General features: G+C 42.6%; 1 protein-coding gene across 1 annotated transcript; it reads right to left on the minus strand.

Annotated features, from left to right (window-relative positions):
- Positions 1–278: 278 nt before the first annotated feature.
- On the minus strand, positions 279–12,032 carry RFPL4A (ret finger protein like 4A). Its single transcript, XM_017892530.1, has 4 exons — positions 11,871–12,032; positions 7,090–7,141; positions 1,535–1,829; positions 279–1,050 (listed from the first exon to the last, which is right to left on the minus strand). Exons 3-4 carry the CDS (start codon positions 1,818–1,820, stop codon positions 470–472), a joined length of 867 nt encoding a protein of 288 aa, XP_017748019.1. The 5' UTR covers positions 1,821–1,829; positions 7,090–7,141; positions 11,871–12,032; the 3' UTR covers positions 279–469.
- Between the last annotated feature and the right edge of the window lie 2,855 nt (positions 12,033–14,887).

The following is a 14,887-nucleotide window of genomic DNA, read 5'->3' on the forward strand; positions in this document are numbered from 1 at the left end:
GTTCTCTCTAAGACCCCACATATTTGTGGCAAACACTCAGGGTGCACTTGAAATGAATGTCGGTGTTTAGTTGTTGGGTTAAACTATAATTTTGCTGTATTCATAGGTCCTTATCGTTTGAAATTCAATTACTGTGTGGTGTCACATTCAAATTATTTAGCTCATAACTTCATAACACATAGTGCATTGATCTTACAGAAAATAGAAAACACTGACAAATGAATCTGAAATTTCAAAATATTTATTGAACAGAAATATAAACATAAGCCCCAAAGAAAACAACATGACAAACTTTAAGTAAAATGTAATTTTCCCCTAATTAATATAACCGCTTTCTGTTCATGGTTTACAGAATGATGAATCGTTCCCTTCTATCCCTTTGTACCTATCTATGTGTATCTAGCAGAAAAGTTCTTAGCTGTGGCTACGGGTGCACTGAAACTTCCTATAAATGATTATGTTCAAATGTTTATTTACTTTCCCCAGAATAAATTGAGGCACTGGCACTGGCTGGATTGATCACAGGATAGATACTCAGGAAGGTCTGATCCTCTTGAGTTCCACCTTTATGAGCAAAAAATGGACGCCATGGCTCGCTAACAGAAATTTTGTTGAATGTGTAGATATGGCACCCATCACTAACATTGTAAAAGGAAATGGACCTCATACCTACATCCAGGAAAATCCCCACTCTGCGCAACTGGGGACCCACCCAGAGAGGAGTCATAGGCACACTGCTGGCGGCAAAGACCCTTCCTTTTCTGCACCCCACAGTCAAGAAGCCGTGTTCTGAAGAAAGCACAATCTTCCCCTGTCGGTTCACAGATTCCTTACAAATGCCCACATCCCATACTTTGCTGGTGCCCAAGTCCACCTCCCAGTAATGGCGGCCGGAAGTGAAGCGAGGGGCGCCCAGGATGCACAGTGCAGTGTCGAACCTCTCAGGTTGCTCCTTCCTATTCTGGCTGAAATCCCCACTTCGGAAGCACCTCAGGTCTTCAGAAATGATGAGATAGTTGTTGGCTGTGTCCACATCCAAGGTCATATCCACTGTGGAAACAAGAACCAGCAGTTCAGCAAAGACACAGTACAGACTCCCTCTGCCCTTTTACTGCAAACACTTGAATGCATTATTCACTTTTACTTTTATTTTACTTTCTTTCCCAAATCAAAATTTCCTGGGGAAACTTGTTTGGCCGCCTGATGAGGTTAAATTTTATCTATAGATTGCATGAATATAATAATTGTAACAAGTCCACCTAATTCATAGTAGAAATTCCTTTCAAATTCAGCATTTTTTTCATTTAGCACATAAGATACATGAAGAAAGACAGTAGCTTGTTCTCCAAAGTATTGTACAAACTTGCAGATTCCATGAAAATCTATACTCGAAGGTGAGAACTGCTGTTGCTTGTGAAGCACAGAAGTTTTAGATGCTCAATATCTGCTAATGCCTGTGTTTAATGAAGAAATGTTTGAAAGTCGTTGTCCCAGTGCCTTTTATGGGTTGTGGCAAGTCATATAGAGTCCTTACCTTGAAACTTCCTCATCTTTGGGTTCATTGTTAGAATAGATTTCAGCTTGGGCTCTAGTTCCTTGATGATGGAAACCAGCGCCCTCAGCTTGTACTTGGGCTTGATGTCATTCTTCTGAGAGACCACAGAGCAGAAGCGGCACAGTAAACCTTCCCCATCGGGCTCCTTCTGCAGTGCATTGAGGCACTGGAGGCAGCAGACATATCCGCATTTCAGCTGCACGGGTTCTTCAAGATCTTTTAAACAGACAGGACATCTAATGATTTGTTTGAAGTGTTCAGCCATGGCAAATGTCTATAGAAACAAAAAACGAGCATGGTATTAGAATTTCCATGAGCTGAATGAACAGCTGATAGTGCTTGGGATCTTTCATCTTTACATGCATAGAGTTATCATTGCACGATACTTACAATCACTACTGCTGGTGACGAAGACACAACATGAATACAAATGTAAATGACTCGAGGCCCTGAACTTCTAATATCTGTAATACTCATTGGAATAAAGGGCATGATTCACTGAAAGACTTTGAGTTGAAATAGTAAAGGGGTCTACACCTGAGCTGTTTGATATGGTAGCCACCAGTCACAAATGGCTATTGAGACCTGAAATGGGGCATATCCAAATGGAGATGTGCTGTGAGCAAAATACACTCTTATTTTTGAAGACGTAATGGGGAAAAGAGAATGTAAACTATCTGCTTGAGAACGTTTAAAGTTGCTCACATGTTAAATGATTATATTTTGAGTTAAAATTCATTAGGCTTATTTCTTTATATTTTATGTGACTACCAGAAAATAAGTTTACAATTCCGTATATGGGTTATCTTATGATTCTATTGGACAGCGCTGGAGTACATTTGAAGACCTTCTGCTTCCCCAACTGTGCAAACTGGATGTGGTGAAAAAAGCCTGATAGCACACCAAAAGGACAAGACACAAAATACAAATTAGTTGTACCAGGTATAACTGAATCTTCTGCAGAGCAAAAAAACAGAAAAAGCAAAAACAGAACTAAAAAAAAAGCAGCCATATATATGACAGTGCATTAATATCCAAAAAAATATAAGGAATTTTTTCAAGGCAATAGCAAAAAGAAATGAAACCCAAATAATCCAATTTTCGATGGGCAAAAACCTGAATAGACATTTCTCTGAAAAACACACAAATGACCAGCAAGTACTGAAGAACAAGCTCAACTTCACTCACCATCAGAGAAATTCAAACTCAAACTGAGCCAGGAATACTGTGTGGTCACAAGAGAATCGAGAACGTACCAAGTGACAATTTCACATAAGAGCAAAAGAGTGGCTGTTAAAATTAGCCACTTGTCATTAAAATTGCAAGGACAAGGAGGGCCCTGGGCTGATAAGGTGCTAAAAAAACAGAAGGAAAACCATTACCACACTAATTACCATGGTCATTACCACACTAAATCACACACTCCCCAGTGTCATGGCTGACCCCAGCATGCATGCCCATATTTAGTATAAAAACGGGTGCCTCCCCAATTCTACAAAATATGTTTTTTTCCTAGAAAACCTAATGATTAGTTCACCTCCTAATTAGAAGGTAACAAACCTGCACGTTGTGCACATGTACCCTAGAACTTAAAGTATAATAAAAAAAAAAAAAAAGAAAGAAAATCCAAACTCCTTTGCATGCCACCAGCTCTCAGAATCAAACCCACACTTCTTCTCTCCTAAGCATGTATTTTTGCTCTGGAATAGAAGCTTCTTGCCTTTCACTTCATTCTGGCTCATCCCTGAATTCATTCTCCTGACAGCATCAAGAACCTGGAAACTGGCTGGGACTGGGGTCTCTCTGGCATCCAGGGACCCTCCTGAGCCCTCCAGCAACAAAACCGTGATGAGATACTACCTCCCCTTGCTAGGATGGCTATGATCAAAAAGACAAAACGTAAGTGTTGGTAAGGAAGTGGAGAAAGGGGAACCCTTGTACACTGTTGGTGGGAGAGAAAATTGGTACAACCACTACAGAAAATAGTAGGGAGGTTTCTGAAAACATTAAGAATAGAACTATGTTCCAGCAACCCTACTTCTGTGTTTATACATGAAAGAAATGAGGTCAGCATGTCAAAGAGATATCTGCACTCTTAGGTTCTCTGCAGCATTATTCACAATAGCCATGGAAATAACCCCAGAGTCTGTGGGAGAAAAATGGATAAGGAAATGGTGATATATACAATGAATTATTCCACCATAAAAAAGAAGGAAATCCTAGCATTTGCACCAATGCAGATGAAGGCTGAGGGCATTATGGGAAGTGAAATAAGTGAGGCTGAGGGATGTAAATACTGTATGGTCTCAGTTATGTGGAATCTGAGTTGACTGATCTCATAGAATCAGAAAATAACAGAAAAATGGTTGCCAGGGGTTGTGGGAAAGGGAGAATAGGAAAACAATACCAAACCCATAGGAAAACCTGACATTGAATAACCCAACCACCGAACCTCTGTTCATCATTTCAGAAAGTCTACCAAATTCTGATGAAATTCAAGAAAATGGAGATTGTCATTTCTCTAGCCTTGGTATTGAAAATCTAAGATTTACCTGGCCGGGCACCGTGGCTCACGCCTGTAATCCCAGCACTTTGGAAGGTTGAGGAGGGCAGATCACTTGAGGTTAGGAGTTCAAGACCAGCCTGACCAACATGGAGAAACCCTGTCTCTACTAAAAATACAAAATTAGCCCGGCGTAGTGGCGCATGCCTGTAATCCCAGCTACTCGGGAGGCTGAGGCAGGAGAATTGCTTAAACCCGGGAGGCAGAGGTTGCGGTGAGCCGAGATCACACCATTGCACTCCAGCCTGGGCAACGAGAGCGAAACTCCGTCTCAAAAAAAAAAGAAGAAGAAGAAAATCTAAGACTTACATAACGGCTACCAGGGCAGAGGTCCCATTATCCCCCAAAAATACAGTATGTCTATCATGGAGTTGGCCTCAGACAACACTGGTGGAATCAAGAAATTATTACATTCCCCTAGACTGTCATACACCCTTTGTAAAAATGAATTCCATAAGCTTGAACTCACCTCTCCTTCCGGAGTTTCTCCCCTGGCCTCTAGCTGCTTCTGTGGACAACTCAGATCTGGAGTGACAGCTGGCTGCCAGCAGCTTTTATAGGAGAAGGCATCTCTACCACCTTAGCCACACCCTTCCCCTCCTTTTTAATGCAATCAGATTTTGATTTAATTCTGGCATCATTATGATTGTTACTATTGGATAGGTTTTTACCATAAAGGAAGACGATTGTGTTTTCAGAGTGTTATTTTTTAATTAACAAGGACAAAACATTGCCATATAATAATTTTTAGATAAGATCTTGAATATTATGGCTATTGATAAATTTGGAAATTAATTAAAATTAATTAACATTTTAAATATTGGGGTAACATTTAAAATTCCTCTAAAATGAATGGTGCTAGTTTCAAATAGTTTTTTATTATAAATGTAACACATTTTCACATTTCAATAAAAGAGATGAGTTAAACCTACTCAGAAGTTGTTCCTAACAGGACACTCCACAGACCACACTCAATTCTCAAAAACATTTTCTCTATAATGTAAAGATTCTAATTAACAAGCTTAGAAAAGAAATCCCAAAACTGTTTCCAGACAATCACCCAGTGAAAGTCCTGTTTTTCTTTTTTAGTTATACCATCTAAAATTAAAGGTAAAAGATATTGTTATAATCTTACTATTTCCCTTACATTACAACATAGATAAAATGAGATTTATTTCTTTTTTTTAAATCTTCAAAATGGGTTCCTCATGTATTAAATATATTATAGGTGATCAGAGTTCATGGATACGAATGTAAAATTGGGAGACTGGAGGTAGGGTGGAAAAGGATTTGATTACATTAATGGGATTAAATTAATGGTCTTTAATTTAATCATCTCCATAGTAATCATTCTGTGGTGCTAGATTCTCTTCTTTCGCATTCAAAGCCAAGGCAGTTCTCAATTCCTTTTGTGTCATGAAAGCAAATTGAGAAACGCAAAACTCTAAGTTGTGATCCATATATTATTTCAAATCCTTGCACGTTGCATTTCTTCATTGATTGGGATCTATAATATAATCTGCCACATGTATGTCCATGTATATACACATACCATATCTACACATACACATGCAGAGAGAAAATTCTTATCTCTTCTTGCATAATTCTAATTTGTTTATTTTCTTATATAAATCCTTTTAAAATACACTCACATTTATGGAAGTAGTTATTCTCCAACACATAATTTTACTGACCCATGCTCATGGAGCACTGATCCCTAACATTTTAAAAATTTTATCTGCTTTGAGTAAATCATCAACAAAATTTGTATTCTCTTTGGGAATACCAGGTAGCCTCAGCTGTGGAAACCACCAAGCCCAGTGGGTTGATTTGCCTCTAGAATGTTCTCCCAAAATACCTTTCAGCCTGGAATTGCATTCATGCTCATGTCTTGGGAGAGGAATTCTTCCATTCAGAATTAGAGAATAGCGTATTAGGATTGCCAGCACACTCGTGGAGTTGGTTTGGGTGTTGGATACTTTCCGCATCTTTTCCAATTGCATCTTTTCACAGAAAGTAGCTCCGCTGGCTTCTATGAAGACAGTGGTAACGTTTTCCTTACCTACTCTCATGTACAGTTCAGAACTTTAAGGGTCTTCCGTGTTTGAATAAACCTGTCCTTCAACATCCCAGTCAGCGAGGGCTGTATTCTCCATGCCCTGTCCCTGCAGGCGTGTCACAGACCCTGACGTAAATGGTTGGCGTCGGTGACTTCTGATCCCCAGGCCCTGTTCTCTGCCACAAGCAGACTTCTTTTTTCTTTTTTCTTTTTTTCTTTTTTTAATTATACTTTAAATTCTGGGTTACATGTGCAGAACGTGCAGGTTTGTTACATAGGTATACACGCACCCTGGTGTTTTTGCTGCACCCATCAACCCATCACCTACATTAGGTATTTCTCCCTAATGCTATCCCTCCCCTAACCGCCCTGCCACCCCACCCCGAAAGCTCCCGGTGTGTGATGTTCCCCTCCCTGCATCCATGTGTTCTCATTGTTCAGCTCCCACTTATGAGTGAGAATATGCGGTGTTTGGTTTTCCGATCTTGTGATCGTTTGCTGAGAATGATGGTTTCCAGCTTCATCCATGTCCCTGCAAAAAACATGAACTCATCCTTTTTTATGGCTGCATAGTATTCCATGGTATATATGTGCCACATTTTCTTCTTTAACAATGAAGAGAAGCTCAGAGTTTCTGACAACCCAGGGCTTGGCTCAGTTTCTAAAGGAAACTGTCTTCCTTTCTCTCATTGTCAGTGTTGGTACAGCAAAGGGATTTGTGGTGAACCTGGACACTGTGGTCTGACCCTGAGCCACTGCCCAGCACGTGGCCCCACTGTCAGTCCAACCGGGGCATGGATGAGGTGGCTCAGAACCAGGCAGGACATGTTATTCCTCAATCGTGGCTCTGAATTCTTTTGTTCACAATTCCTTAGGTTCTGTGTATTGCCCAGAATATAAGGAAGCACTCACCTGGGTCGTCTTCTCACCAAGTTCTGTGAGGAGAAGCGTCAGCCGGGATAAGCTGGGACCACAGAGAAGAAAAAACAGAATTTTTGCAAAATAGTTTCATTAAGTCCAAACAAAACAAAACAAAAACAGAAAACTACAGTCCACAAGTATAACAAAAAAAAACCTGTGAAATTTGAGAATCTGATCTCCTGCATTTGCCACACAAAATTTCCAATTGTCAACAAAAAATTATGAGGCACACAAAGAAAACAGAATGTATCAAGATGAAATAAATGTCTACGAGAAGTCAAGCCATTGGGCTTACTTTCCACAGACTAAATTACTTGTCTAAGTAGACCCAGAAGAACTAAAGAAAACAACGGGCAAAGAACTGAAGTAAATTAGAAGAACAACACCTCACAAAATAGAAAATATCAACAACCAACAGAAAATTTTTAAATGAACTAATTAGAAATTGAGGGCCATAAAGTAAAATAACTGAAATGAAAAATTCACTAGAGAGGTTCAACAAAAGTTTTGCAACTTTTTTTTGTTTTGTTTTACAAATGTTATTAAAATCTAATTCAAGGCTAGGCACGGTAGATCTTGCCTGTAATCCCAGCATTTTGGGAGACTAAGGCGGGCGAATCACTTGAGGTCAGGAGTTTGACACCAACCTGGCCAACATGGAGAAACCCCGTCTCTACTAAACATACAATAATTAGCCCGGCATGGTGGCACACACTTGGAATTCCAGCTACTCAGGAGGCTGAGGCAGGAGAATCGCTTGAATCCAGGAGGTGGAGCTGGCAGTGAGCCGAGATTGTGCCACTGGACTCCAGCCTGGACGACAGAGTGAGTAAGACTCCATCTTGAAAAAAAAAAAAATCTAATTAGAGTAAAACAATCTTCACCAATGTAATGTGTAAAATTTGATTACTATTTAATTTTATTTGTTGTTAATTATATATAATTATTTTATACATCATAATATTTTGAAATATATACACAGTGGAATGGCTAAATCTAGGCAAATAATATATGCATTTTCCCAAAAGTTATTATATTTGTGACAATAAAAACGACTCCCTTGCCATTTTTCAAGAATGCATTATTTTGTTATTAACTATAGTCGCCATGTTGTACTCATCTTTTGTACTCTTTTACTTATTCTTTTTTTTTTTTTTTTTGAGGCGGAGTCTCGCTCTGTCGCCCAGACTGGAGTGCAGTGGCCAGATCTCAGCTCACTGCAAGCTCCGCCTCCCGGGTTTACGCCATTCTCCTGCCTCAGCCTCCCGAGTAGCTGGGACTACAGGCGCCCACCACCTCGCCCGGCTAGTTTTGTATTTTAGTAGAGACGGGGTTTCACCATGTTAGCCAGGATGGTCTCGATCTCCTGACCTCATGATCCGCCCGTCTCGGCCTCCCAAAGTGCTGGGATTACAGGCTTGAGCCACCGCGCCCGGCCCTCTTTTACTTATTCTAAGTAAAATTTTGTATCCTTTGATCAGTATCTTCCCAACCCATGTCTCCACATCAACCCCCAATGACCCCATTTCACTTTCTAGTTCTATGAGATTAGCTTTCTTTAGGTCTCGCATACAAGTGAGACCATGCAGTAGCTGTCTTTCTGTGTCTGGCTATTTCCCTCAGCATTAAGTTCTTCCAGTTCATCCATATTGTTGCAAATGACAGAATTTTCTTCTTTTCTATAGGTGAACAGTATTCCATTGTGTACATATATCACATTTTCTTTATTCATTTATGCATTGATAACACATAGATTTTTTTTCCATATGTTGACTATTTTAAATACTGCTGCAATAAACATGAAAGTGCAAATATCTCTTCAACACAGGTATTTTCTTTGTATTGGATATGTATCCAGTAGTGGGGTTGCTGGATCATATGGCAATTCAATTTTTAATTATTTCAGGAACCTCTGTACTGTTTTTCACACTGGCTATACTATTTTACATCACCACCAACAGTGTACAGTTGTTCCCTTTTGCCTACATCCTGTCCAACACTTTTTTTTTGTCTTTATGTTAATAGCCATTCTGACAGACGTGATCTCTCAATATGGTTTTAACTTGCATTTTTCTAATGATTAGTGATTTTGAGCATTTTTAAAGGTATCTGTTGGCTGTATGTCTTCTGTCGATAAATATCTATTCAGGTCGTATGTCCATTTCTTATCTGGTTGTTTGTGTTCTCAATTTTGAGGTGTATTTCTCTTACATTCTGGATATGAATCCCTTGTAAGATGTATGGTTGGTAAATATTTTCTCTGTTTGTGTTATCTCTTCGCTTTGTGGATTGTTTCCTCTGTAGAAGCATTTTCATTTGATGCAATCTAATTTGTTTATATTTGTTCTGTCAGCCTAAAACGAGGAGGCTGAAAAACAAAATCTAATTTAAAGAGTTAACTTTTCCAAAGTGAGGACAGCTGCCTGAAAGACCCAGGACCCTGTGATCTTGGATTTGAGCTCTCTTCAGCCTTCGTTACAAGAAGGGAGTTTTCTTCTTTGTTTTTTGTTTTTTGACGGAGTCTCGCTCTGTCGCCCAGGCTGGAGTGCAGTGGCGCGATCTCAGCTCACTGCAAGCTCTGCCTCTAGAGTTCAAGCCATTCTCCTGATTCAGCCTCCTGAGTAGCTGGGACTACAGGCGCCTGCCACCATGCCTGGCTAATTTTTTTTTTTTTTCAGTAGAGACGGGGTTTCACCATGTTAGCCAGGATGGTCTCAATCTCCTGACCTCGTGATCCGCCCGCCTCGGCCTCCCAAAGTGCTGGGATTACAGGAGTTAGCCACCACGCCCAGACTGTTACAAGCAGGTTTTAAAGGCAAGTAGTGGAAACAGGCAGTGGACTGTTACAAAGTTAGTTGTCAGAAAATCTCATTATCTGACAGAAATAACATTGATTAGTGATTGCTGATACATCGTTAAGCTATAGGGTATGAATTATAGTGTCCAGTGCAGCATTGTTAGTTTAACTATAGCTACTGTGGCAATAGCAAGCAGTTTCAAGAGATGAACACACAAGTGGGGGCTGAGGGGTAGGGTGGGATTGTGATTTCATTTTAATGTCTCTCTGGGTCGGATAATTAGGACTCACATTCCTAAAATAAAAGTTTATTTCTCATTTTCCCCTTTTGATCAGAAATACTTCTTCTTGAAAGCATTGATGATCAAAATCTGATTCTCATGGTGTCCCTCATCACTGGGAAGGCTCTTTTGAGTAGTCCTGTCAAAGTTATTGTGCCATAGATGCTGTGAATGGTCGAATTATCTCTAGTCTTCAGAGTACTGTGAACTTAGTTTTTTTCAGAAGAAGTAAAACAAAGAGAGATACAGAGTAGAAATATAATTCGCACAAGAATTATAATTTTAAAATTTCATATGCCATGATGGGAAAAAAAATCTATTCCATTGAGGAGTCCACTGAAAACATCATGAGGAAAATTAAAACTCGTTCATTTTTTAGGGATTCGTTGTAGCAAGAAAACAATTCAGGATTTAGTTCAAATTGTAGAAAACAACATAAAACAATGTAGAAATAATGGACAGTCTGGCAACAGATGTACTATAGATTTCTTCTGAAAATAATTTTCTTTTCCATTTCTTCATTTTTACTACGCAAAATGTTTTAGTATTACACTTGTCCTGCTTATTTGTACAACGTGCAATAAGAGTAGTAAATCACCACAGTCTCTTTCCAAGTTGGCTTTTCTGGAACTTTTTCATAAGGAATCCAGATTACCATTTCAAATGCCTCAAGGCTAGGAAGCCAACCCAAAGATTTGCCACCAGACTCTGCCTGTAATACCTATACGAAGTGGGTGACTTTCTCTCTTCTTGAGGTCCCAAAATATCTTGTTTTTCCTGTGCCTGTCTGAAAGTAACATTCTTCACTTACTGCAAAGTCATAAACCTTGCAAGGAAAATTGTGTATACAAGGCATCAGCCCAGTCTTTCCAAGAGACATTTTATCATTGCTGTAAAGTTAACCTCCATTCCTCAAAGCAGCCTGGTCATAATTGAAAATATGCCATTCCACTAAAAGCATTGGTAAAATAACCTGTGTATCTAATTGTGTCCTGTTAAAAACCAGTCCTTCAGGAGGCCAAGGCGGGTGGATCACGAGGCCCGGAGATCGAGACCATCCCGGCGAACACGGTGAAACCCCATCTCTACTAAAAATACAAAAAATTAGCCGGGCGTGGTGGCGGCGCCTGTAGTCCCAGCTCCTCGGGAGGCTGAGGCAGGAGAATGGCGGGAACCCGGGAGGCGGAGCTTGCAGTGAGCCAAGATGGCGCCACTCACTCCTGCCTGGGTGACAGAGCTCGACTCCGTCAAAAAAAAAAAAAAAAAAAAAAACCGTCTTATTAAACTTATGCCTATAACTATTTTCCCATAAAATAAGAATACTCACAAACGGTTTCCAAGTACTAGAGAAATCAAACAGAAAGATAAATGTTTCCATTGTGCCCACAAATATATACTTTACCAAGTTTGTTCTAAGCTATAAATAGCTCAAAATAGAATGTTCTTGCCTCTGAAGACAAAACATAAAAATCATTAGGCGCGATTTAGAATAAAATAGTGTAAGAATATCCAGTTATCTATTAGTTTAGCCTCGTGTAATTAATTCTGGTTCCACTTGACGTCAGGTTAGCAATCGGGTCATAACACTATTTTCCCACACTGCCAGGATTCTCACACTCGTTTCCTCTCATCTGGAGAAGCCATCACTTCTTAGTTTTGAATTTGCTTTCCTAGGGATAGGACTTTCCCCTCACCTCGATGCACCCAATTTGCATGTGGGGTGGGGTCCTTAGGCTTCACTTCTGAGTGCTTTCAGGCACAGGCTCTGTATGAATTCCGTGGTTGTAGACAGGCTGGGTGTGGCGGTTTTCCCAAATGCTGATTATTCGTGCGTTGTAACGGGCATTGAGCAGGCTCACTGCCTCCTGCAGGACTGAGAAGGTGGAGCTCTCTAGAAGCTTCTCAAGTCCCAGCGCTGTAAACTGTCAGAGGGTGTTGCGCAGATTTGTGCAATTCAACCTCCCAGCCAGCAGGTGGAGCTTGTGAGTAGGAGCTAACCCAGCGCCCTGCAATTGCATCAGTACCTGTAGAAAGGGGCCATGAGGGTTGACCTCCCAGCCAGCAGGAGGGGCTTGTGCATAGGAGCTGACCCAGCGCCCTGCAATTGCACCTGTCCCTGCAGAAAGGGGCCATGCGGGTTGACCTCCCAGTGAGCAGGAGGCGCTGGCGGGAGGCAGCTCGGTGCTGGTGGGATTCACGTTTGGCCTTTGTAAATCAGGAGAAGCCCCCGGATGTCCCAGGCAAAGGGCAGAGCATGGAACTCTCAGAGTCCCCTGTTTCATGCTCTGCCAGCCAGGTGGCAAGCACTACCCCAGCAGGGGTTGGGGGACAGGTCCCAGGCCCCTGGGACAATTTTCCAGGAAAGGGAGGGGCCTCTTCACTGCCCCCAAGGAGCCCCAGAGGGGAGAGGGGCAGCTGGAACCCACAGCACAGCTGGTGTTGGTGGGACCCGCCCAGCTCCCCCTGGCCCTGACTTGGTGTGCATCCCTCAGGGGTCTGGACTGGCAGCACACAGCCAACCCAGCCCCAGCATCTGCATTCAGTTCCTGAAGCTGCCCCAGGCTCTCAGACGCCCTGTCTGCGGCAGAAACTGGGGCTCCCAGGCCACAATCTTCCAGGTCAGATTCTAGGACAGGAGGGGCTTCCACCTCCACACTGCACTCTCTCCTCCTCTCCAGTCAGATCCTAAATCTCATCCCCATGCTCCTGGACGGCGAGCTGGAGCCCTAGGGGGATGGGATTAGGCCAGGGGACTTGTCCTCAGGTCCCCTAGATGCGCGCTGGATATGATGGGGCTAGGCTGGTCCCAGGATGGGCAGTGCTGGCTGAGCTGTGGACCTGCCACTGGGAAGAGCAGGCCCCTCTCCATAGGAACAGCCAGGCAAACCGCTGTAGGAGAGGCTGGCAGGCATGGGGTGCATGGTCTGATTGCTTCTTGGTTCTGCAGCAGCCCACAGCAGTAGCGGGGGAACCTGTCCTTGGGGCACAGGAGAGCACGAAGCCTCCTCTCACCTTTCCTGCCTGCAGTGGGCAGTGGCGGCCTCAGGGCAGGACCCAGAGCCTTGAGGGAGGGACGCCCAGAATGGCGCCCTGCTGCAGCTGCCCATTCTGGGAAGCCCATGGGGCCCCACGTGAGTTTGAGCAGTGCCTCCGTGTGACCTCCAGGCAGCTCCCTATGCCAGTCTGGAGGCCTGCAGGGGTCGAGGGCCCTCTTGCACCTAGGATTGTAAAGGTTCATGGTGGGAATGGGAGTCTCGAGGGTCCCTCACTTATTCCTTCCATGGATGGTCCAGGCCCAGAGGCCACTCCTAACTCCTAGCTCCCAGCAATCCCGTCTGAGCAGGCAGCCCCACTTCCCCCTTTCTGCACCCTCAGAGTGTCCCGTGGCCTCTCTGGTGAATTCTGATGTTCCTGCTCAGACAATCTATTTAAAGTGTCAGTATCTACCCCGTATTTTGGATCCCCTCCGTGGAAGAGAGGTGCCCAGCTGGACCTAGTCAGCCATCCGGAGCCTCTTGCTTTTCCTTCATCCCTGTGTACATGTCTTAGATGGCTTCTTCCTAGTGCAAGTCCTTGAAAAAACAGGGAACACCCGCGACTCGGAGTCTGGTAGTCCAATGACAGACGCAAGAAATTAGGGCTCTAGAGGTGTCTGGAGAAGCAAACGATAATCTCCCTGCCTGGGGATGACCAGCAGCTTCTGGGGAGAGAAACAGTGGCTTCATGTGGCTTATTTTCTAGACTAAAGAGACCAGGTGCATGTGTAGCAGTTGTGGAATTTAACTTCACGGGAAAGACCAGGCTCCAGATGACACGGAGACATTCAGTGTGGAAGGACTTGAGGTGTCAGCGTGATTTGTGGAAAAGGGAAGCAGCGTTGAGGAAAAATGCCCACTTGGAAAAATGCACTAGTCTGTGACCCACTCCTGAGTGTCCATTGCACCCCTATTAAGACAAAGATTCTGGGCCGGGCGCGGTGGCTCACGCCTGTAATCCCAGCACTTTGGGAGGCCGAGGCGGGTGGGTCACGAGGTTAGGAGATCGAGACCATCCTGTCTAACACAGTGAAACCCCGTCCCTACTAAAAACACAAAAAAATTTAGCCGGGCGAGGTGGCGGGCACCTGTAGTCCCAGCTGCTTGGGAGGCTGAGGCAGGAGAATGGCCTGAACCCGGGAGGTGGAGCTTGCAGTGAGTCGAGATGGCGCCACAGCACTCCAGCCTGGGTGACAGAGCGAGACTCCCGCTCAAAAAACAAACAAACAAACAAAAAAGCCAGACTCATGGAAGCAGAGAGTAGAGAGGTGGCTGCCTGGGGCTGGGAGCAGAGGAAATGAAAAGATGCTGATCAATGGGTACAAACTCTTAATAATAAGATGAATAAATTCTGAAGCCCTGATGTACAATGAGATGACCATATTTAACACTACTGTACGGTTTACTTACAATTTGTGAAGAAAGTGGATTTAAGTGTTCTTATCCCACACAAGCACAAAATGTTAAGTAATTGTGATGATGTGCTAATGTAGCTGTGGTCATCATTTCACAATGCCTATGTATAATCAAATTATCACTTCAAACACATCGAATAGATACAATTTTTACCTGTCAATTGTATTTCAATAAAGCTAGGGGAAAATCTTTTCATAAAAAAGAAATTAAAATATCATTTATTTTGGTTACTATTTTTTGGCAAATAAAATGTTCAAAAA

This window comes from Rhinopithecus bieti, unplaced genomic scaffold (assembly GCF_001698545.2).
Source record: "Rhinopithecus bieti isolate Rb0 unplaced genomic scaffold, ASM169854v2 scaffold_22436, whole genome shotgun sequence".
NCBI classification, from domain to species: domain Eukaryota; kingdom Metazoa; phylum Chordata; class Mammalia; order Primates; family Cercopithecidae; genus Rhinopithecus; species Rhinopithecus bieti.

Coding starts and splice junctions, on each gene's coding strand:
- RFPL4A (XM_017892530.1), bottom strand. CDS start 1,820: ATGGCTGAACACTTCAAACAAATCATTAGATGTCCTGTCTGTTTAAAA. Junction 1,051..1,534: donor AAAGATGAGGAAGTTTCAAG/GTAAGGACTCTA, acceptor TTGTTTCCACAG/TGGATATGACCTTGGATGTG.